At 39.4% G+C, this 25,678-nt stretch overlaps 1 protein-coding gene across 8 annotated transcripts in view; it reads right to left on the bottom strand.

Annotated features, from left to right (window-relative positions):
- Window positions 1–25,678, bottom strand: part of NRCAM (neuronal cell adhesion molecule) — a 92,316-nt gene that overhangs the window by 41,299 nt on the left and 25,339 nt on the right. For 5 of the 8 annotated variants that reach the window (XM_061165269.1, XM_061165268.1, XM_061165265.1 and 2 more), the window contains 10 exons: window positions 24,766–24,897; window positions 15,016–15,159; window positions 13,808–13,919; window positions 11,799–11,965; window positions 11,220–11,367; window positions 8,795–8,919; window positions 8,329–8,358; window positions 6,692–6,793; window positions 663–860; window positions 499–569 (listed from right to left, as the gene is read on the bottom strand). In XM_061165269.1, the coding sequence (XP_061021252.1) occupies window positions 499–569; window positions 663–860; window positions 6,692–6,793; window positions 8,329–8,358; window positions 8,795–8,919; window positions 11,220–11,367; window positions 11,799–11,965; window positions 13,808–13,919; window positions 15,016–15,159; window positions 24,766–24,897 (1,229 nt within the window). The remainder of the gene's footprint in view (window positions 1–498; window positions 570–662; window positions 861–6,691; window positions 6,794–8,328; window positions 8,359–8,794; window positions 8,920–11,219; window positions 11,368–11,798; window positions 11,966–13,807; window positions 13,920–15,015; window positions 15,160–24,765; window positions 24,898–25,678) is intronic. The other 3 variants (XM_061165263.1, XM_061165262.1, XM_061165266.1) reach the window with 1 other exon arrangement.

Consider the following 25,678-nt stretch of genomic DNA (forward strand, 5'->3'; position numbering starts at 1 on the left):
TTTATTGAGCATGTATATGTGTTAGGCACTGTCCTACATGCTTTCTATGCGTTAACTCCTTTAATCTTATGAGGTTGGTTCGTTGCTATTCCCATCACACAGATACATGATGGAGATGTTAAGTGTCACCAGTAAGTGGCAAAGCTGGGATTTGCACACGTTCATTTTGGCTTCAAGGATCAAGCTTTTAACTACTACACAAGAAAGGAAGAAAGAAAGAAAAGAAAGAAAGAGTCCCCAAAATGGGTGAAAGGGGATTTTTAATATGGATATTATTTAAAAATAATAATATTTTTATTATTTTGGATGGGGGAGGGGGAGGAGGCTCATGAGATAGGGGATACATGTATAACTATGGCTGATTTGAGTTGTTATATGACAGAAACCAACATAACATTGTAAAGAAATTTTCCTCCAATTACAAAATAGATAAAAAAACAACTTTTCTTTCCACTCTAAATATACCGAGGAAAGTTGAAGATTTCAGACATAGCTCACCTTCCATGTAATCACCAAATTATCTGGCTCTGATCCCAGCCCTTCCACAGCTGTGGGATTTTTATCAGGTTCTAGAAGTCAAGCAGCCACACACTCGTAAGCTTTGATCTTTTGCAAACAGTGGAAAACTTTTTTTATTTCATATCACAGAGGTCCTGCTTTACCTGCAGCTTTAGTCAAATACTGCTCAGATGCCTCGCTGGGCAAGCTCCTCCCCAGGTTGTTTTCCGCCATCACTCGGAAGGAATAGTTGACATAGGGCGACAGCTTCAGCTGGGCTGTGGTCTGTGTTCCAGGAACTTCAGTTTGGTGGTGCCACAGGCCTGGCTCATGCATTGCATCTTCATATTCAATGATGAATTCTGGCCATACCACATACATGCAACAAACCCAAGACATGAACTCATTCACCCAATGGTAGGTTACAAGGATAATGAACAGGATAATCTAACAAGAGCAGCCAAACATGAGTTACCTCACTTTCAAGAAAAAATCATTAGGCTATTTTGACTTCAGAGTCCTATTATTGTCCTCAACACTTAAGCACATCCAATAATGTTTGGTATTCTTTCTTTAGCATGTTGAATTAAAATTATTTAGAAGTGACCCACATATTTTTAGGAAAGTATAAACAATGAAAAAAATGACGGATTTTTTTCCCCCCACAACAGGAGAAGTTAAATTAAATATAAGAAGGTACCATTTCCTACTACATAGGCTGGCAACAATCAAGCATTTAACATACTTTGTGGACTTGGACATAGGGAAATGAGCATTCTTATACTTTGTGGGAAGCATGAATTGGTACAACTTTAATGGAGCACAATTTAGAACATCTAACAATATTTAACTCAGATACCCTTTGATTGAGAAACTGTGCTTCCAGCAATTTATTTTGAATAAATGTGCTTATGCATATGTTCAAAGATACATGAAAAGGAATCCACATGGCAGCATTGTTTGCAAGTGAAACAACCTAATTTCAAACAAACTAAATGTTCATCAATAGAACACTGATTAAATAAATTATGATGCATCCACACAATGGAATATTCTGCAGCTGTGAAAAATGAATAGGGCTGCTCCACATGTACTGAAACAGAATGATTTCTAAAATATATTGTTAAGTGAAACCAAGAAGGGTTTAGAACATGATCCAGTGTGTGCTGGATACTACAGTTGTGTAAACATAGAAAGATTTACTATGATGTACACAGATACACATGTGCTTGAATGTACATGTGTTACTTCTCAGAAGACACAAACTGTAATACGTGTCACTGGAGGAACTGAGAATCAGGGGTCGGAGGAAGACTTACTTTTTAATGGATACCTTCTCTCTGTCTGTATGAAAACGTTGTGGTATGTGTCCTTGTAAAAACAGGTATTTATTAGAAAAGATGAATGTACCACAGTGCAGCACTATTTACAATAGCCAAAATATAGAAGCAATCTAGGTGTCCATTGACAGATGAATGCATAAAGAAGATATAGTATATAAATACAACGGAATACTATGCAGCCATAAAAAGAATGACATAATGCCACATGTGGCAACATGGATGGACCTAGACATTACAATATTAAGTGAAGTAACCCAGGCAGAGAAAGACAAATGACATAAAATATTGCTTATATGTTTAATCCAAAAGAAAATGAAGCAAATGAACTTATATACAAAACAGAAATAGACCCATTGACATAAAAAACAAACATGGTCATCAAAGGAGAAATGTAGGGGGAGGGATAAATGAGGAGTTTGAGATTGACATCAACACAGTACTCTATATAAAAGAGATAACCAACAAAGACATATGGTACAGCACAGGAAACTATACTCAATATTTTGTAATAACCTAGAATGTGAAAAAATAGGTATAAGTGAATCACTCTGCTGTACACGTGAAATGAACAACATTGTAAATCAAGTAAACTTCAATTAAAAAATACATGGAAAAAAAGGGTACTTAGATATTCATTAATTATCTACTACTTGCCATGTACCATGATACGAATTATAGATACAGAAATGAACTGGAAATATGTGTTGCACTGCTCATAAGCTCATCACTTAGAGTTCTCCTTCTAATCTACATTAATTTGCTGGTGATCTCCAGTTTCATAAACCAATGACCTTCACATTTATATTTTTAGCCTCTATCTCTCCCCTGAACTGCAGTTTTGGATACTTAATCACCTACTCAAGAATTCCACTTGTTTGTTGAGTATGGCATCTCAAATTGGATGTGACCAAGACTGATCCCAATCTCCAGCCCAACTGGTAGTGACAACTCAGGTCAGAATCTTTTGAAGTCCTTTTTGATTCCTCTCTTTCTCTCAAATGCTCAACAGTCCTGTTGGCTGTATTTTTTAAATATATGCAAAATTTCAGCTTACCATTTCTCAGCTTCTCCATCCCCATGAGCTAATACAAGACGTGAAGATTTCTTGCGTGAATTACTGCATAACCTCCTAACTCACAAGTTCCCAAACTTCTCAGTCATGCTGGGCTTAGTGTCCCAGTACTTTTTTTCATGGCTCCTTTAGGTCAAAAGAAATACCTAACATTTCCAAGTAGTAAGGAGTTAGGTCCATATAAACTAGTAAGTGTTTATGTCTTAACGTAAAATGAACAGGAAACCACATAACTTCTCTCACCTTGTCAACAAAGTAGATACCACCTTCCTCCTTTCCTGTTTCACACTGATTTTCACACAGTACTTGCTTTTTATCACAGCAAAGGTTTTGCAGAGGTATGACATTGTCACAATGTGACTTGGCACTATTAAAACTCAAACTGTGAACTACCTCCAGCTAGTATTTCATGGGGTATCTGACAGATGTCACTGTATTTTTTTAAAAAAACAAAATTTAAAAATCACAAACTTAACATCTGGAGGCACGCCTGTGAGTTTGCTGAGGTTCTGCATGGTATTTCAATGTATGGTTTGAGAACCATGGTCCTGCCTGGTCTCGCCACCCTGCTACCCTCTTGTTTCTCCATAGACTATTGTCAGTAGAATAGCCAGTGTGATCCACTCTTGTTTAGTCACAAAGTCATGTCTGACTCTTTTTCAATCCCATGGTCTGTAGCCTGCCAGGCTCCTCTGTCCATGGGATTTCCCAGGTAAGAACACCAGAGTGGATTGCCATTTCCTTCTCCAAGGGGATCTTCCCAACCCAGGGACTGATCCTGTTTCTCCTGCATTGCAGGGGATTCTTTACTGCTGAGCCATTGGGGAATCCCAGTGTGATCCATTCCTCTATTTAAGTCCCTCCAATTCCCTCCCAACCCCTACAATGGCATACACGGCCCTACACAGGCACATCCCACTCCACCCACCAACTCTCTGCCCCTTTGACCTTCTCTCCTACTTCAGTCCCTCTTGTTCATTTCACTCCAGCTACGGTGGCTTCTGAGCAGACATGCTCCTGTCTCAGGGTCTTTGCTCTTTCTCTTGCTCTCCCTGGGAAATTCTTCCTCCAGATAACTACATAGTGGGTTCAGTACCTCCCTCTTCACGTCTTAATTGACATACACAAATGTTACCTTCTTTTTTAAAAATTGATTATTTTGTAATTGAAGCATAGTTGATCTACAATATTGTGCTAGTTTCAGATATATAGCAAAGTGATTTGGTAATACATATATAGATGAATGTAACTATAATCATTTCCCATTCTTTTCCATTATAGTTTATTACAATATATTGAATATAGTTCCCTGTGCTAAACAGTAAATCCTTGTTTATCTATTTCATATACAGTAGTGTAAACCTGTTAATCCAAAATTCCTAATTTATTCCTCCTGACTTTCCCTTTGGTAACCATAAATTTGTTTTCTATGTCTATGAGTCTGCTTCTGTTTTGTAGATATGTTCATTTGTACTGTTTTTTAGATTCATATATAGGTGATATCATGTAATATTTGTCTTCTCTGTCTTATTTCACTTAGTATAATAATTTCTAGGCTCATCCATGTTGCTGCAAATGACATTATTTCATTTTTTATGGCTGAGTAGTATTCCATTTTCTTCACTCATTCACGTGTTGATGGACACTTAAGTTACTTCTATGTCTTGGCAGATTATTGTTAACAGTGCTGCAATGAATACTGGGGTACATGTGTCTTTTGAATTAGGGCTTTCATCTTTTCTGGATATGTGCACAGGGATGGCATTGCTGGATCACATGGTAACTCTATTTTCAGTTTTTTTTTTAAGGAAACGCCATACTGTTTCCAGAGAAATATTACCTTATTAATGTAGCTTTTCCTAACCACCTTGTTTGTAATTATATTCCTTACCCCTGTATTCTTTAATCTCCTTCTCCTGCTTTGTTCTTTGTGTGGTGTAAACATGGACACACACACACACAGCCATGTGTATATATATGCTTATATTTGACTCCTCTAGAAAGCAGATGCAGAGACAGAACTAAATGTGTACAGTGTGAATTTATACATGTATATGGAGGGTTAGGGTTAGCATCAGGGTTAGGGTTAGGTAAGTAAAGTGACTTTTCAAACCCGCAACTGGTAACAGAGCTCAGTGCAGACATCTGAGGTGTCTTTCTTTCCATTAGCCCTTGCTATAAAGTGACACATTCACCAGTGTTAACTCCTCACCTTGATGACATCAGCCTAGAGAATAAAATCAGCTGAGGGACCATGCCATAAGGATACTGGAAGAGCTTAGTAAAATTAGACTATGGATAAGCTTAGAGGTTTTAAAATCAAACAGATACTTAAGAGAGCAGACACAAGTCTATAATATGTTTATGCTGCATGAAGACTAAATTGCTTTCCAGTGACTAAGATAATTCTGAAATGATGTGCATGTTGATTTATTATACCTGCTGTAAAGCAGAATAGGTCCAATGAAATTAAGTAAAATCCTCTCCTCTGTCTTCTGTTCTTTAGTGATGCTCCTTTCTCAATGGATTTTCAGTCCTTGATCAGAACACTCACTTCATTCATGCCAAGTCTTCCTGTTCATCCAGTATATTAGCCAGACTTAGCTGGTGAGGATGCTTAGAGACTTTTTATTGCCCAGGTTAAAATGACCCCATCAGATTTCAAGGCATTTCTACTTTTCGTTCATTCATTCATTCAACAAATATCTATCGAGTACCTATTATGTATCACGCATTCTTCTGAAAAAGTTAGTCAAAAATCTCTGCCCATATGGAGTGTATATTTTAGTTGAGGACACAAATAAGATTAAAAAAACTTATTACTGTATTATTGTGTACAGTGTCTATATATATATGTATACATGTATATGTACACACACATATACACGCACTACTCAGATCTCTTTAAAGAGAGAAAACACTATCAGGAACGTCAACAGCAGGCTCTACCTGCTGCCCGCTTCCCAAGGACCAGCTGCGGCATTCCCGTGAGGCCACTCTCTACCTGAGCTAGCCCAGTGACTGAGCGCAGTGAGGGCCCTAGACTCAGCCCCACGCTCTGCGGAACGTCCCCCTGCGGTCCCTGCTGACCTGGCGGAGACGATCTGTGCTGGAGTCTGAGAATTCGCCCACACACTCCTCCTTCCTCTCTCCTTTCACAGACATCAGACCTGCATTACAATCTGAAGATCTTTCCTGCCTACTCCTGCTTTCTCTCCCTTTTATCTTCCATGGGCTGTTTCCCCAATAATCTCTCTAGGCTGATGTCATCAAAGTGAGGAGTTTGAGGAGTTAACACTGGTGAATGTGTCACTTTATAGCAAGGGCTAATGGAAAGAAAGACACCTCAGATGTCTGCACTGAGTTCTGTTACCAGTTGAGAGTTTGAAAAGTCACTTTACTTACCAAGTCTCAATTTTCTAAGATTTGGACTGGTCTTTCTGTTATTTTCTCCCATATTAATGGGCAAAATATCTTGCAATATGTCTTCCTACTTTGGTAGAAATTGAGGGTGATTGTTATGGATCTTTAACACAAAAGGACAGGTCTATTCACTTAATTAATATCTTTATCCATCAGTGTCCCAAACCAGAAACTGTAACCAAGAATGACTCCAGCTCTGAGGAGAGGTGAGACATAAATAAATGTTTTGGTTCCACGAGAAATGAAGCAGAGCATGCCAGGAAATATCTCTGTGGGAAATTTCAATTGCATGTGACAGAATGCTTTGAAAATAATCATAAAGTTTACCATTGAAAACGCAAATGATATCACATACTTGTAATAGGACTATTGTTGTCATCGCCTGGAGTCCATGACAGCTGAACACTCCTGTCGAGTTGATCTGTCAATTCTAAATCAAAGGGAGGATTTGGGACATCTGTAGATCAAACACATACATCACAGTTAACCATCTGACCTTGAGGTTCTCCATGACTTGTGCTACTATTCACAGAGGGGACTCTTAAAGACACAGAGCACGTAACGGCCAATGAGCATGCAACCGAAGGAAATGAAAACAGCTGAGGCTGCTGGGAACACACACACACGTCCAGGAGAACCGCTCCATGAGCTCTGCTTGTATCTTTTTCAATTGAAACTAAGCCCCTTGTCACCAAAGCCAGTGGAATGGACAAGTATGGTTCTCCAGCACTCTCAGTGTGCGTCTTTTCATAAACATAGACGAGCACAAACAGAAACAATAATACGGAAGCTGAATTTCTAACAAATGGGAAACAGAGAATGGCAAACGCTGAAAAACAAAATACAGGTAAACGCATGTACTGTTAAAAGAAGCTGCAAATATTCTTTCTGAAACATGCTAAGCTACAGATTTGGGGGCACCTGAAGAATATTCATATTTTTAAGGGAATTATAAAATGGATGCTATGCAGCTAGCCTTCAGCATGCATACCTTCTGTGGATGCTCAGGACTAGTCAGGCATATTTGGGGAGGTGTGTTTGTTCTCAGAGGACACTAGGGTAGAGACACCTGTCAGGATGAAGGTGTCCCAGAAGCACATCTCCCTTTTCTAATGGTGCATTTGAAATCCAGAGAGTTAATGTTCCGCTTGGGTCTTTTCCTGACCTTGCTCTTGGCAGTAACTCTGGCTCTTGGACAAACCAGAAGCCATATAAACATGTAAGCACTTCTTTGATAATAGTAAAGAAGCAGTAAATGTCTATAAAGGACAGGTATTCTATAGTATAATTCATGGTATCTGTAAAATCCAGCTGAGTTTTTGCCACAAAATTAATTTTTGTATTTAACACTGAAAAAAGATGAGGGTTCTTTAATCAAAAAGATTTCAGGAAAAAAATTCTGATTTATTTTTCCAACTCAGAAAAATCAACATGATATGGAAGTGTCCTCTTTTTTGTCTATCTTTAGTGATTTATCTTCTGTGAACACAGTGAATTGGTGGCTTTCTCTGACACAAAGGTCAAATGTTGTTCTAGACATCCATTGTTTTCCTATGTAAATATCTTGAAAAGGGAACCCCCAAACAACATTTAGCTTTCCAAAACAACTTTTAATAGATTGAAGATCTAATTTGTGGAATGATATATGAAATTGCTTTTCCTGTCTGTAAAATGTGGACAATAGCTTTTGAAAAGCACTATGCTACTTTACAAAGAAATGATATCAAAGAGGGACTTTCATTAAATTCAATGACTTTGTAATAACACATGAAATACTTGGACTTGAGTGGCAATATATGCAGTGAGAAGTTCCAGGGTTATAATGAAAAAATGATTCACAGCAGGAAATGGACAACACAGTTGAACATCTGACAGAGCCCCTTTCCTTAAAGAAACACAATGACGTGATCGAGATAAGAAAGTAAAGGAATTTTTCTGCATGTGTGATATTGTTCAAAAGATAACAGAGAAAAAGGACTCATATTAGTTTACCGTAAATGGGAGCTGGAGTTGGAGTAGGAGCTAGAAAGGACAGTAATATAAACGATTTTAATCAAAATTAGTAATGGAAAGATATAGCACAAAAAGACAAGGACTGAGCATGATTATAAAACTGAGTCTTATGTTTAGCTGCGAGGCATGGCATTGATAAACATACAGTAACAATTTGGGGGTAAAACCTCTTCAATTTTAAATAAAAGTAGATTAACTGCTCTGTCTTATAAAAATATCTCTAATATGCATAACCACCATTTTAATTCCAGTTAATGCCAGCTGCTACAGGGTACATTTATACTGGAATTATTTCCTCAAAGGAATCGTTCAAAAAAGATGTGGGTATTTAACTCACCTATAAAATGGTAAAACTGTAGCGGGAAGAAAATAGTTACAATTGACAATTTTTCCTTTCAGCCTAAAACAGGGTAGCCGGTTGTAGTATATCTGTTTTAGTTCTTACCAACAACGCTAAGCACAGCACTGGCTGAAACGTTGTCCAGAGTTGTGTTGGCCACACACGTGTAGGTCCCACCATCATCATCGCTGACATCAGTGACCACCAAATGGTCCTTGTCAACAGTGAACCTGCAATTATCACACATTCAGAGTGGCTGAAGGGGACACCCAACCACACCCCATAACCATTTTACTGGCATGAGAACAACGGTGAATTTGATAGAAGGGAAAGATGATAAAGATTAGCAGCACATCAGAGCTAAAATCCTGAACAATACATGTCACTTTGATAATGATTATAGTTGGAAAATACTTTGAATGAATGAGAAGCTTGTTTTGAAATGATGGCAAGTCCTCTGGCCCAGTGGCTTTCAACCATGCCTCTGGAGTTTTAGGCACTTCCTCAAGACCAGGGGCTGAGGTGGGGGCAGTTCCAGTTACCCTGACTAAAGGGCTTTCCTATGGCTTCTGAGACTAACACTCATCCAGCTCAATTTTTAACAGTGTATATTTTAAGTAATTTATAATTATTGTTGTTTACTTTTCATTGAAGTATATATAGTTATAGTATATATATATATATATATATAGTTACAATGTTTCATGTATACAGCAAAGTGATTCAGTCATATATATACATATACTTAAATATATATAAATGAATAAGAATATAAATAATAAGAGTATATATATATACACACATATATATATGTACATATTCTCTTTTTCAGATGCTTTTCCATTATAGGTTATTACAAGATGTTGAATATAATTCCCTGTACTAGACAGTAGGTTCTTGCTGTTCATCTATTTTACATATAGTAGTGTGCATCTGTTAATCCCAAATTCCCAATTTACTCCGCCCCCATACCTTTCACCTTTGGTTACTGTAAGTCTGTTTTCTAAGTCTGTGATTCTATTTCTGTTTTATAAATAAGTTCATTTGTATCATTTTTCTAGATTCCATAAATAAGTGATATCATATGGTATTTTTCTTTGTTTGGCTTCCTTCACTTAGTATGATAATGTCTAGATCCATCCATGCTGCGGCAAATGATATTATTTCATTCTATTTTATGGGTAAAGAATTCATCATTTACTGCAGAAACTTTGTATCATTTTTCCACATGCATAATTTGCAATAGGAAAAATGATTTGCAATAGAAGAAAATAAATGCAAACAATACCAATCAGGTTTATCACTAGAAACAGGAATATTTAGATCACCAATCACTAAGAAAAATTTTCTATAAGTTTCTTGTAAGCACGACAGTTTACCCAGTAGGCCAAAAATCTGTGCAAATAGGATTCATGCATGGTTTTAACAAAGCCACATAAATCATTAACTGTCTTCACAGGGGATTTCCAAGCTAAACTTTTAGCTAACTTAGTCCAATGGTCATTTCTTCATACTTCCTTCTCATCTTTATCAATTCAGATCCCAGAGATAAAACTGACCAGTTGAAGCACAGAACTAGATAGAAACCCTGTGCACAGAAAAGGCCACATAGTTCTTTTAAGGAACATTTACAGGCAAGAGGGCACCATTAAGGCACAGTTGAAAAAAAGCCACAGAAACCATTTCTACCAGCAGATAGCATTCCTTCCCACTGGGGTGATGACTGTAGCCCCCCCCGTATCTGCTAAAATTCTCCCGTTCAACTGTGTACTTCACCAAACCCACCTGAAAATGGGCATGACCTTTCCTCCATTCCAAGCTAGAGGAATGCAGCATGCTCAGGCTCTTTCAAATTCTTTACTTGTTTTATTTTTCTCCTCCTCCTTCTATTGGCTTTAGGTAAAATGAAAAGAAAACTCCCCATCCAAATAAAAACTAGAGTCCTGTAAAATACTGATGAGGATTCAGGCACACTCTGATGATTAAAGAGATCACATTTCTGCTTATTTGTAAAAGGGAATGAAAACATCTGTTGAGACTGCACTGTACATGGCAGAAAACAACGGACGTTATCCAAGATCTGAAAGGAATTTGTGCATCCTGAATTACAGAGAACACCAGCACACAAATATGACAAACATTCTCAGGGTCTTATTTCCATAACTTGATACCTTTCTAGGTCTGAACAATTTACAGCAGGGAAAGGAAATGTATATCTACTTTGAAGAGAGAGCAGAAATTTTAGATACATAACCATTAAGTCACTATAGAAGGACTTCCCTGGCAGTCCACTGGTTAAGACTTTGCCTTTCATGGCAGGGGGGTGAGGGTTCAATCCCTGGTTGGGGAGCTAAGATCCCACATGCCTCAAGCAAAACACATGGAATAGAAACGATATTGTAACAAATTCAATACAGGCTTTAAAAATGGTCAACAAATCTTCAAAAAAAGTCACTATATAATAAACCTCTAGTTCAAGAGCAGCTTAAAGAGAGAAGGATGAGAAAGGAAAGGCATTGTCTTCAAATACCTTCCGTCACTGGGCAGCTCCCCGTGGTCTTTCAGCCATGTGACAGTGGGGATCAAGGTGTGGTCGTGTTTCACTTTGCATTCAAAGGACACAGTGCTCCCTCTTTGCACAACTGCATACTCAGGCTGTTTAATGATCCGTGTTGGATCTGAAATGGAGAGTTACTGTTACCCATTGCCAAAGCTGGGGAATTGGACAAAATCAAAATATAGAGAACAGACTTGTGGTTGCCAAGGCAGAGGAGGGTGGGGGAGGGATGGATTGGAAGTTGGGATTAGCAGATGCAAAATATTACATATAGGATGGATAAACAACAAGGTTCTACTGTGGAGCACAGGGAATTATATTCAATATGCTGTGATAAACCACAACGGAAAAGAATATGAAAAAGAATGTATATACATATACGCATATACACACACACATATATATACATAACTGAATCACTTTGCTATACAGCAGAAATTAGCACAACATTATTAATCAACTATACTTCAATAAAATAAATTTTTTTAAAAACTTGGAGAATTTGCTCAAAGTCACATAATACATAAAAAATGTTTGCCACCTCTGCCTCACCTTTGATTTCCAGGTGAACATCATTCTTGGCCATTCCTAACTTATTCCGTGCGACACATGTATAAGTTCCCGTACTGTCCTTCTGGGCCACAGGAATTTCCAAAGTTCCATTTTCATGTAAAACATAAATATCTTCACGAAGAGCACTTCCTTTAGCGTCCTTAAACCTTCATTATGAAAACCACAAGAAGAAAAACAATGAGAAGAAAAAACCATGAGAAGAAAAACACATCATAGTTTGAATTCAGACATAAAATGCGCTGTTCAAGGTCAACACATCATAATCTGCATTACCAGATGATGCTCACAGACTTCAAATCTGTGTAAGCATACCACATGCCTGTCAGTCAGGGGGGGCTGGGGCAGGGGGGTCAATGCAAAGACAGGATGTCAAACTGGAGGACTCAGTGATAAATGGTACTTAAACAATGAGGGTGATAATACTAAATACTTGAGTGATAATTTTAATTATGAGAGATTCCTAATTTAATAACCACATTATTATCTATTTTATCTCTAATACATGAAAAAACAGACAAAATGAAGACTGCTCCTTTTGACCTTTTCCTCTTACAGTGATGTGTCTGTAACTCCATCTGCAGAGATTTCAACATCAAGGTTACAAGGGTTGTACTTTTGAGAGTATAAATAGAAAAATATTCAGAGAGGAAAAATAAAAAAGCATACATATAAGGTACATCTACATTCAGCCTCTGGGCTAGCATCAAGAGAAGTGAGGATGGACTAACAGGCTTAGAGAATGAACTTATGGTTGCAGGCGGGACAGTTAGGGAGTTTGCGATGGGCTTCCCTAGTGGCTCAAACTGTGAAGGATCTGCCTGCAATGTGGGAGACCTGGGTTCAATCCCCGGATTGGGAAGATCCCCTGGAGGAGGGAATGGCTACCCACTCCAGGATTCTTGCCTGGAGAATCCCATGAACAGAGGAGCCTGACAGGTCCATGGGGTTGCAAAGAGTCAGACAAGACTGAGAGACTTTCACTTGGGATGGACATGTATACACTGCTATATTTAAATTGGATAACCAACAAGAACCTACTGTTATAGCACATGGAACTCTGCTCAATGTTATATAGCAGCCTGGATGGGAGGGGGGCTTGGGGGGGAATGGATACATGGATATGTATGGCTGAGTCCCTTTGCTGTCCACCAGAAACTATCACAACATTGTTAACTGACCATACCCACAGCACAAAATAAAAAGTTCAGAAGAAGTGAGGATGGATGAAAAGAGGTGTAAGACTAAGCATTAACTCTTCTCCTTTGCTAGGAAATTTTCTACATAAGCATCTGTGTTTGTGTTTTAATCCAATACCTGGCTTTAATCTCACAGCAAGAAGTAGAGTCCCACACAGTGTCTGCCAGCTGACAGAGGATCCATAAATGAATGTTCCAATTTTCTTTCACTCATTCTTTCTGCCCAGTTGCCTCTCTTGGCCTTGTCTCTTTCAGCTCAGGCTAAAGCAAGCTGGGAGGATGAACAGGACTAGTACCAGGAGGGATACGTGAAATGGAATGGTCTAAAGAGGGCGTGAAAGACACGGGGGGAGCTTGGCTGGATCCAAGCCAGCACGCTCAGTGGGAGGGGAACACTGGTAATAGCAAATTCTGTTTTTAAGCTTATGGACCCTGCTCTCACCTCAGATGATATTTTATGATCAAGGAATGTCCCTCAACCTATCTCTCCAGCCATCAATCATGACATCCCAGGTGATACTGTGGCACTGTAATTTTAATTTTTTTCTCAAAAACATTTATATATCCTTCTAGGGTGGACAAAGCATACTGCCAAGAAGATTATCCATGTGATAGTATTTAGCATAGAGCAAGTCATTAATAAATATTTGTGAATACATTTAATAATTAATAAGATGATGGATTCTTCCCTGCTTTTTCTCCTATCTGTGCTCTGACTAAAACCCTACACACTGAGAAATCTGAAAGCTCTAGCAAATGTAAATATGACAAACAGACAGGACCACTACTTACCACTCGATGGTAGGCAGAGGAGACCCAAAGAAAGCACAGTCCAGTAAGGCAGGTCTGTTTGCGATGACCTGATAGAGTGTGTTTGCAGATGTAAGGATTCGTGGTGGCTCAGCTAAAAACATGAAAAGGTAAAGCAAATATTAAGATAAAATAAACATTTAGGTTCACTGTGTATTTCTGCATCTTTTTAAGGTCATTAGAGTTCATGATAAGGCACAGCCAATGTATCTCTCCCCTTATGTTCTCAGGCAGGTGTGACCTTACTGGTCACTCAAGGTGGAAAAACACAAGTTTTCTCCCTCTGCCTCATGTTTGCATCTTATTCAGGCATAGTTTGTAACAACTGATTTCTTTATATCTATTAATACACTGTGAGTTCCTTGCAGGCAAGGAATGGGACTTTTTACTGTTTTCTCTCCATAAACCAGCACAGTATCTGGCACAAAATAATGACTAAATAGATTTTTGTTGAATGGCCCATCAGAACACACAAGTTGGCAGAAAAAAGCAGAATGCTGATGACTCAAAACACAACCAGAATTGGAACTGCTTCCTGTACATCCATCAACATCGTGATGGCTCAGCTCTTCATGTGATTTTACTAACCTTAGTTTCAAGCATGAAGGAAAAAATATCATATATGGGTTGGCTTCCTGACCTTAATTTTATTTGAAAGGGAGCCTACTCCACTTAAAGAGTTGAAATATAATTCCTTGGTATCATGAAAACCATTCTCATATAAATTTTATTTCTAACAAATCTGATATTTTAATCATTTTTGTCCCATAAGGGAAATATAATGTTCACAAAAACCAACCACTTCAGAACATTTATGTCATAGTTTTCTAAACATATTATTATGAATTGATAAATAAATGTACATCTGTGACTTAGATCAGTGCTAAACATTATGATTAACAACTGATTTTCAGAAATCACAATCATGAAATTTTCATTTGACTTGTCAGTTTCTAAGGATGGTACAACAGTCACATTCAGTTATTAAGAGCAAACCAACCCTTTTCCTTTTGAGGGGTTTGACACAATATAACCATCAGATTCTATCTCATCTATCTTCCTATATCCCTTCCAGCTCCAAGTTCTATGCCACTGCATAGCAGATGCTTAATGTATTTTTGCTGAATGAATGAAAAAAAACAATGGTCATTAACTGAATTTGCCATGTCTTTAATAAAGGGAGAGCTTACCCAGTACATTTACAAATGCGTTTGCCAGTAAATATCCATATTCGTTAGAGGCATTGCACTGATACACTGCACTTGATCTTTCTTGAACTTTCGAAAAAATAATGGTGTCGCCATCTATTTTTCTGCTGGGGTCATCAGGGGCAACTGTTTGGATATAAAAACAGAAAGTATACATTCATTCCTATTTACCTAAAAGATGTACAACTTGAGGTCTAATTTAGAGTAAGTAGAAGACTGATCTAGGTATATATGCAGTAAGAAAGAAAACCAACAACCAGGCAGTAATCATTAATTTCCTTCCTCAGAATTTAGTTATCACTTAACAGCATGGGTATCTGCTTGGTATCCATTCAGTTTTAAATGGATTGGTTCTTTTCAATATTATTTTGAGAGAGGTAGGGGAAAAAACCACAAGTTAGGTGTAAACTGCAATACAAATTCAGGAAAACATTACCTTGTTCACAAAAAATTACCGTAATTTATGAGAAGGAAAGTTAATTATCAAGTGTTAATCACTCAGTTGTATCCAAATCTTTATGATCCCACAGACTGTAGCCCACCAGGCTCCTCTGTCCATGGAATTCTTCAGGCAAGAATACTGGAGTGGGTTGCCATTTCTTCCTCTAGAGGATCTTCCTGACCCAGGGATCAAACTTGGGTCTCCTGCAGTGCAGGCAGACTCTTTACTGTCTGAGCCACCAGGAGGAGATAGCAAAAAGTAGTCCAAAAATATAAAATCCTCTACATCATCTGAACTTGTATATTTTAAAAGCCTCTTACTGAAACAGATATGTAAATAAATATAGAGCTAATTATCAAATGTGAAAATATGTATTTTCCTGCTTTGGCAATTTGGGAAGCTGGAGTAGAAATAAACTGTGTGAAATTTCTCTTAAAGGTAGCAGTTTCAGCTAAATCTCTCAAGTATCTAAAAAAACATGTTAAGACCACAATTGATCCTACCTAAAGCAGAACGGAACAGTTGGTAATATAAGAGAATTCAGACCAATGCATGAGCAACAATTTGGAAATGCCATGCTATTGAACATATATTTATTTTTGTGAACACTAAATCTTAGGGTGTAACCTTACATGGCTTTAAAAGTGCACTAAAAGGGGTATTAGATACTGGTCTCAGCATGCTGATCAAAACCAACTCTAAATAACAGCACCCATATATGCAATATCCCAGATAAACCATAATGGAAAGGAATAAGAAAAAAAAAGCCTATGTATGTATAACTGAATCACTTTGCTATATAGGAGAAATTAACATGGCATGGTAAATCAACTATACTTCAATAAAATAAATTAAAATGATAAATAATAGCACCCTTCTTCTTAAACTGCTCTTGGAACCTGACCCACTCACTAGCCTGTACTTACATTCTAAACACCGTTTCTCCTCTTTGATGACAGGAAAAGGATGGGCACCTAAGACATATTTATTACTGCCTTTAGACTCCTTTATCACTTAAAAGTCTCATCTTTTTAAAGTGGGTTATTAATGAAAATAAATAACAAAAGACATCACACTAAAGTGGATTATTAATGAAAATAAATAACAAAAGACATCACACTAGTGTTATTCATCCTTGTTTTATTACACATATTCAAAATATCATGCCCACTCATTCTCATTCTGCATTTGTTTCTACTGAGGCTGAGCAAGTTACTCTAAACTTAGTGGCTTAAAACTATACACATTTACTATCACACCATTCTGTATGTAGTTGTATGTCTGACATTCCAATCACAATTGATAGCTAACTTAGAAAATCATCTTAGTATAGCACAAGGAACGCTGCTCAACGTTATGTGGCAGCCTGGATGCAAGGGGTGTTTGAAGGAGAATGAATACATGTGTATGTATGACTGGTTCCCTTTGCAGTTCACCTGAAACTATCACAACGTTGTTTGCTAGCTGGCTATACCCCAATAAAGTAATTAAGTGTTAGTCGCTCAGTTGTGCCCGACTCTTTGCGACCCCATGGACTGCAGCCTACCAGGCTCCTCTGTCCATGAGATTTTCCAGGCAAGGATACTGGAGTGGGTTGCCATTTTCTTCTTCAGGGGATCTTCCCAACCCAGGGATCGAACCTGGGTCTCCTGCGCTGCAGGCAGACTTTTTACCGACTGAGCTACAAGGGAAGCCCTATATACCCAATACAAAATAAAAAATTTTTTAAATAAAAAAAAAATCAAATCAAAAGAAAAACAAAAAATAAATAAATAAAAGGAAGAAAGACTATTGTCTTAGACAGTCCAGTTACTTCAACTAGTGATGGAAGGAGCCACGGTGCTCTGAGTTGGCGGACTTCCCTGGGTCCAGTGGTTAAGACTCCCTGCTACCATTGCCTGGGGCATGGGTTCGATCCTTGGTTGGGGAACAAAGATCCTGACTGGTGTGTTGTGGCCGAAAAAAAAACAACAACAATCTGAGTTGGCATCTTAGCTCACATCCACTGTTTATGATTCTAATGATTTCAAAATGGTCTTAAGGAGCATGTTCTTCCAACCAGAAGAAAAATACAAGTTCAATTCCTTGGACAGAGTATAGATTTCCTCAGTAAACGAGAGCAGAGGACCAACATGCCACACTGGCCTAGGAAGTGGATGAAACCTGAGGCCGGCTGTCAGGTACCCTGAGAATGCATCCCTCAGGGAGGCCTGTGTTCCCTGTCCTGCATCCCAAGTCTAGGATCATCTCGGCCTTTCTGACTCACACATTCTCAGCAATGTCCTTCCACGGCCTCGGCACAGCGTGTTGGGACAGAGCAGCATCTCTGGAGTCTCCTCCTCTGTCAGTTATTCTCAGTGTTTTGGACCCAGCAGTTGTCTCCACGTGCATTCTGACTGCACTTCTGTGGACCCGCCAGGCAGTGGAGGGCTGGGAGTCCCTCCCAGTTCCTTGAAAACACTGAGCTCTTAAAAGCTACACCACTGTGTGTTTAATGAGGATAGAGTTCCAGTTTTTCAAGATGAGAAAGTTCTAGAGATCTATTTCACAATAGTGTGAAAGTACTGAAACACTCTTAAAAATGATTAAGATGGCAAATTTTCTGTTATGTGTGTGTATTTTTTAACTCAAGTATATATAGTTGATTTACAATGTTGTGCCAATCTCGATATACAGCAAGTGACTCAGTTTTACACATATATACGTTCTTTTTAAAATAATTTTTTCTATACTGCTTTATCCCAAGAGATTAGATATAGTTCCCTGTGCTAGACAGTAGGACCTGTTTTGTGTCTTTTCAACCACAGTAAAAAGTTACCTCGCCATGAACATGGAAGACCAGCTCAACTCACAAAGCCAGTAGGACCATCTTCCCCTAGTGGGGGCTCATCAAGCACAACACACACCATTTAGAACAGCTTTTATGTAGCCCACAGCTTGTTTTTTTTTTCTGCTATCAACCCTTTCCAATTTGTTTTTTTTCCCTTTAACGTGAGAGGCCTCTGAGTGTATCTGCCTTATTTCTGCTAAATGGAGCAGCCTCCAAATATTTATTTTTGGTGATGTATTTAGAAATCAAATAAGCCCTCTAGGTAAGAGTAATAAGAGTAAATAAGCAGATATTTCTCCATGGGGGTTTGGTCTACCAGCCAAATGCTGGTTTGGTTTTCCTTGAGTACTTACTAAAGAAATACCAGGAAACCCGGGACCGTCACAGTGACATACGGGAGCTCAGCAGGTACTGGACAAAGAATAAAACCACTGGTGCAGAGAGATCTGAAGCCTTTGAATCCTGTGTCCTGGCTCCTGAGTGGGAGTAACTCTCTAGTATCTAAACCCAAATTGCCCACAGAAATAATAATTAATTCTAGAAAGACCAACTTCAATTGCTATAAATGCACACTGGGCAAAGAAACTTAAGAGCATAGAAATCACCACTGTACAAAGCCCCAAAGGTGAGGTTCAGAACTGGGGTGACAGTCTTCCAATAATACTTTCTTTTATTCTACCCTTCCTGACATGGCTGGCCAAAGCCATGAATGTTTCCAACATTTAGAAAATAAGAAAAATAAAAAGTGCCAGTATACAAGTAAAACATACTATCAAATTTTAAAATATTTTTGTATTGAATGAATAGTTTTATTTTAAAAAGAACTTCATGAAACAGACTAAGGAGAGAGAAGTACATGTATCTCAAAGATGAGAAACTAGAGACTTACTGGTTTATTTAATATACAATAACTGCTCTGATTTCCTGAGTTAGTCTCCTCTATAAACATCTCCTGAAATCTGAACATCTGTGCATAATGTAGAACAAATCTCTGAATGAAGAGATGAATTTTCTTCTTCATCTAGGTATTACATCCCCTGTGAAGGGATGGCCACTAAGCTCTTTTGAAAAAAGGAAAAACATGACTTGGTGGAATCTTGGGGAGTCCTAGACCATATCTCCGTTCCTCTGCCTGCTTACTATGTATCACTGTCTTTCAATCTCTCCCTCCAATATGTAACTGTGGCAGGAGGAGGCCTTCAGTCTACTCTTATTCTCTTCATTCCATCCCCTTCTCATTTTAGAGAACAGGGGAGTTTAAACATGATAACAGTGTGATCTTACAGACGCTCCACTTGGAAGAATCCGAGAGATCTACCTTAACTCACAAGGGGGATGATTAAAGATCTACAAGCGAGAGGCTCTCCCACTCTCTCCCAGGACACGGTCAGGAATCTTGGTGTCCACAGCCTTGACCTTGGACATTTTCTTTCTGGTCCTGGGTTCTATTTTCACACTTTCCCAGACACTGTTGGTCATACAATAAAAATTAGGAGTTCTTTTTTGGCATCAGCACCTCTGCAGCTGTGTTCTTGACTTCTGCAGGTGGTTTCAAACATATTTTATGCAAATTCCATATTTAATACTTTTTCTTTTTTTGCTTCAAGGAAAGTTTAAAATAACCTGGCCAGTCCTAGGGGGAACAGAGCTTTGAAAGACATTGAGATTAGGGCCCTGACTCTTTCTGAATGAATTCTTCCAGTTTTGTAAAACAGTAGGTGCCAGGTCTTTAATGCACAGTCACAAACCAGCAACACTATAGTTTGCTAACAAAACCCAGGTCTGACCCTCTCCTGTCCTGACCCACCTTCTCCTTTTATAGACCTGGTGTGCACTTGGCAGCCAGAACCTACAGAGGTGGGGGCGGGGTGGGGGGAAGAGAGCGACAATGTCCTTAGGTGACCGTCTGCAAATCAGGAGTGGGGAGGTATCTGGTACCGCGGCCCTCCGCTAACGTTCTCTGTCGCAGGGCAGCTGGTGGGGAGGTCCGGCACCTGGCAGGACGCCACTCTCTGATACTGCAGAAGCACAGTTGCTCCTGCCCCTGCCCCTCAGCAACGGGGCCAGCCAAGGTTTCTGCAACCTCCTGGACAGAAGGTGTCAGCAAGCCAGCCTGTGCTCCCAGCTAACTTTTGAGGTCTATTCTGGCTCCCCCTTTAATCCTTATCATGCTGATTCTGTGTCATATATCGTAGCAGATCTTGCTCTCTCCTGCCTTCTCCTGTCTCTCTGGCATCCTTCATTCTTGCCCTATCACTGCTGAATGCATCTGTGGGTTGCAAACTCAGCAAACTACAGATGACAAGCCGTGGTCTTTTGTTTCCAGAATGGTCCCCAAACCTCAGTTTTATTTAGAGGCCTCTGAATTAACAGGTAAACTATCAAGCAGGGCGGACAGGGGAGAGGCAGGGGGCTCCTCAAACTTCTACAGATTTTTGGACAGTTTTCTTCATTTACTCCCTATCTTGGATCAGGGAGGTCAGTGCAAAGTGGGGGCATATAGGGTTCACTTTGAACTAGCTGTTTAAGACTCAATGTCTCAAATGAACTTATTTACAGAAAGACTCACAGACATAGGGAACAGACTTACAGGTGGGGAGCGCGGAGGAATGAATTGGGAATTTGGGATTAGCAGATGTAAACTATTACATTTAGATTAGATAAACAATAAGGTCCAACTGTCGAGCACAGGAAACTATATTCAATATTCTGGGATAAATCGTAACAGAAAAGAAAATGAAAAAGAATGCATATACATGTATAACTCAATCATTCTGTTATACAGCAGAAATTCACACATTACAAATCAACTATACATGAATACAATTAAAAAATTTTTTTAAATTGAGCATTGAAAATTTTTAAAAATTAATTAAAAATTAAAAAAACAGATTTAGGGTCTAGCCAAGAAGTCATTCACCAGAAGCTATAGATGGACCAGTGGCTGAGAGGGGGGGTGGGGAACTGTACTGCCCCCGCCACGCCCTCCTGCAGAGAGCTGTGAGTCCCCACCGGGTCCCTCAAACCCATCAGCTTTCAATTCCGAGATTACAAACAGTAATCCATGCAATTTTAGCTTGGCCTCTAGATGTGAAGGAAGACACCTTCCAGGGACACTTCTCATCAGTTCAATTCAATTCAGTCACTCAGTTGTGTCCGACTCTTTGCGACCCCATGGACTGCAGCATGCCAGGCCTCCCTGTCCATCACCATCTCCTGGAACTTACTCAAACTCATGTCCATCAAGTCGGTGATACCATCCAACCATCTCATCCTCTATCGTCCCCTTCTCCCACCCTCAATCTTTCCCAGCATCAGGGTCTTTTCCAATGGGTCAGCTCTTCGTATCAGGTGACCAAAGTATTGGAGTTTCAGCTTCAGCATCAGTCCTTCCAATGAATATTTGGGACTTATTTCCTTTAGGATGGACTGGTTGGATCTCCTTGCAGTCCAAGAGACCCTCAGGAGTCTTCTCCAACACCACAGTTCAAATGCATCAATTCTTTGGTGCTCAGCTTTCTTTATACACATCTCATCACCTTGGTGTAAACAGATAGCATCTGCTCCCAGCACTGGGTCCCTGGCTTTGCTGCCAGGCTGCAAGGCATTTTCTCTTCCTACTTGTCCACCACTGTGCCCACTCTGAGGCACAGCAGAGGCAAAGGGGCCCTTGATCTGCAGGCATCGTCATCTCTGATCCCAGCTCTGCTGAGCCTCTTAAGACATACTTCGGGGATGGACGAAATGAACTGGTTTTGAACCTAATTTGAGAGATTCTGTTCTAACTCTTTCTGCTCTGGACCCAATCAGATGATCTGGGGTTACAGCAGACAGGTTCCACTCGTCTCCAGGGACCTACACTCCATCCCCCAAGTGCCAAGCTTTCATAGTTGATCCTTCCCCTAAATAGTTCATTTAAAGGGGAATGTCTATGAATGCAACTTCAAAGCTCATTTTAAAAACTGAAGTCTAGTTGACTTACAATATTATATTAATTTCAGGTGTACAACACAGTGATTCAATATAATAGATTATACTCCAAATAAAGTTACAAAATACTGGCTATATTCCCTGTGCTGGACATTACACCCTTCAGTCTTATTTATGTTATACCCAAATAGTGCAAAACTCCCAATACAGCTGGAGTTATAGGTCCCCTGAGAGGCACCACCTATGCCTTGTTTGGAAGGATCACAAGCTGAGAGAACCAGAAGGAAAGATCAGCTTCCTTATTTTATCTCCCCTCATCCCTGTGTCACTGATCCACCTACATCTCAATTTCCCCCTGCTTCTGATTGCATTCTGGCTGCTGAGCTTAAGGATTTATCTTTTCAACATTCCCTGGCTCCCCAGCTTCCCCACTGTGAAATGATGGATATCCCCTCCCACTTGTCAGTTTCACTGAGGCCAGATCTCAGGGGTACATTTAACCTTCCATAAATTGGCACAGAATCTCTGAGCTACGAAACTTGGTACCAACAACGCTGAGCATGCTCCATCCCTTATTGCTGTTCTGAATACATTCCTACCAGAAAACTTTCTTTTTAGTTCTGGGTTTCCTTCCACTTTGCAGTTTTCACTCATATGTCCCTGACAGTGGCAACAGCTTCCCAATGCACAACCACAAAATATTCTGCAGTATTTCCTGATTCTGATACTAGTTACAATTAGGAGTAGAAATATCCAAGCCCATTTTGCTGGACTCCTTAGTATCTGTGTTCTCCCTGTATCTGTAAATCTGTAAAAGGAACATATTTCCTTTTACAATAAACACAGGCTGTCTGATTCTGAGCATCTGATAAGGACTGTGTTGTGTGACAAACTACTAGTAAACACTCACAGAAGCGGGTCTCTCACTCTACCCAGGCCTGGAGTACTAAGACCTTGATGGTGAGAATCATCAGGAACTTGGGCTGTTTAAAATCTGCCAGTATTTTTCAGAGTCATCTTAGGGCAAAGACTATTTCAGGAAAGCCAGTTTAATGGATCTTTTGGGTATGGGAGAGTAGAACCAATTTTTGATTCTGGCTTGGAGGCAATGAAGGGCTTCCCTGATAGCTCAGTTGGTAAAGAATCTGCCAGAAATACATGAGACCCCGGTTGGATTCCTGGGTCGGGAAGATCTGCTGGAGAAGGGATAGGCTACCCATTCCAGTATTCTTGGGCTTCCCTTGTGGCTCAGCTGGTAAAGAATTCGCCTGCAATGCGGGAGACCTGGGTTCGATCCCTGGGTTGGGAAGAGCCCCTGGAGAAGGGAAAGGCCACCCACTCCAGTATTCTGGCCTGGAGAATTCCATGGACTGCATAATATATGTATGGACTGTGTAGTCCATGGGGTCTCGAGCCAAGCTGCTCTATATCGTAATTCTGAAGGTTGTCTTTACTGAATGTCTTTACAGATTATTATGCTACTGATGGGGAGGGTGAACCTGATGCAGGGTTTTAAACAGAAACCAATTTTTTTTCTCTCTCTCTCTAAGAAGGGGAAAATGTCCAAAGATTCTCCTGTCAATAGCAGCTGGTGGTAGATGGAATCAAGAAAATGGAGAGGCAGTGGGCTCTCTGTGGATGGCCATGGCTTAGGAATCCAAGCGGAGGGAGATGCAATATCCATTTTAATTTTTTTCTTTGCTATAATGCCCTTCTATGAGACTCAAGCTTCTAATCAAGTTCTGTAAAACTGGTCTTTGCTATGATTTAGAAGATAGACGGACAGCCTATGGCTACACTCTGGGGGACTGTTCTAGGCAGCAGGGTGGCAGCCTGGGGAAGCTGGCTGAGAGCTGGAGTGGTCCAGGGGAGGTGGCAGAAGAGGTGATACTTGGCAGCTAAGATCACGTAAACATTGCTCAAGGATGATCTCAGTAAAACTTGGGGAGAGAAGATGGGTCAAAGACAGAACATCCAGCATACGACTGAGGTCAGAAGATGGGTTCTTCTTTGGGTATTAAATGCAACAGTGACCTCTCAAGACTGGAGAACTTGGGAACATGTGAGCTCTATTAGGAATGGGCCTAATAATTTAAAACCTCTTTAAATTAAGACAGCCGTATTTCTTATTGTATATCCACTGTCTCTATTCCTAGCCTCCCTACCACCTCCTCCAACTCCTGTGATGTTTCCACACATCACTTGACATTTTGAACAAAGAAGATAATGTGAACTTTCCAGTGGTGTTTATTTCTCACCCTGTCATTGTTCCTACGATTCACACAAAAAACAAGAACAATTTTAAGGTTCCAGTCAGTGCATACTGTTCTATTAATAGCATAACAACTCAGTCATAATAAATTATACCTAAAGAAAAAAAATTAAAATCTAAAGGTAATCTGGTGCTTCCGTGTAACTTATATATGGCTTCCTTCCTTAAGTCAAGTTACTTTATCATCATTTTTCTCCTGTGGAGAAATCACTATGCTCTAAAAACACACTGCGACTGGAGCCAGTCAAGGAAACTTACTTTCTATTGGGACTCCATTTGATAACCAGCTAATTCTGGGTTTCGGGTTGCCACTCGCTCTGCAGATGAGGGCTCCATCCTCTTCAGGGGACAGCACCAGATTTTGGGGTGCTATGATCCAGTATGGAGCCGCTTTATGAGGAAAGGAGAAAACCCCACAAAATTGAGTCAAGTAAGTTATTCTAGGAAATTTAGTACACTGAACCATCTTAATGATAAAAATAAGTATGTTGCAAACCATTTGTTAATTTCATTTTTTTTAGCCTGAACAGACTTCTAAGTGATACTTCAAAGAACACTTCAGATTTTCAAAAGAATGTTTAAAGAGACTCACTGACATCTATGTATCATTTCAAGAGCCTTTTGATTCAAATATCATTGTCTTGTTCTACACTGTATGGATCGGATATCAAAGAGGTAACAGATTTCTCTAAAGTTGTACAGCAATTTAGAGGTACAGATAGGGATATGAAACAGGAATTTAAATTCTAAGCCCTGTAGAATACATACAGTTATAAAATTAGTAAGCAATTTTTAAAGCTTTCCAGTTTTTGAAGCGCTGCCAAGTTAGTATAGAGTGTTCCTGTAAGTCCTTCACCAGCTTTCTCTAATGTTAACTTCTTACAAAACCACAGTACAGACACCAAAACAAGAAATTAACATTGCTACAATACCATTGACTCAACTACACACTATACTAGGCTTTCCCCAGTTTTTCCACTGTCTTATTTCTGTTCCAGGACCCTGTCCTGGACATCACATTGCATTTAATTGTTACATCTTCTTACTTAGTTTCCTCTGATCTGAAAGTTTCTTGGTCTTTCTTTGTTTTTTCATGAACCTGAGACTTTTAAAGATGACTAGTAAGTTATTTTGTAGGACATCTTTTTTTTTTTTTAATTAAGAGCTTTTC

The sequence above is a fragment of the Dama dama genome, chromosome 18 (assembly GCF_033118175.1).
Source record: "Dama dama isolate Ldn47 chromosome 18, ASM3311817v1, whole genome shotgun sequence".
Taxonomy (NCBI): Eukaryota; Metazoa; Chordata; class Mammalia; order Artiodactyla; family Cervidae; genus Dama; species Dama dama.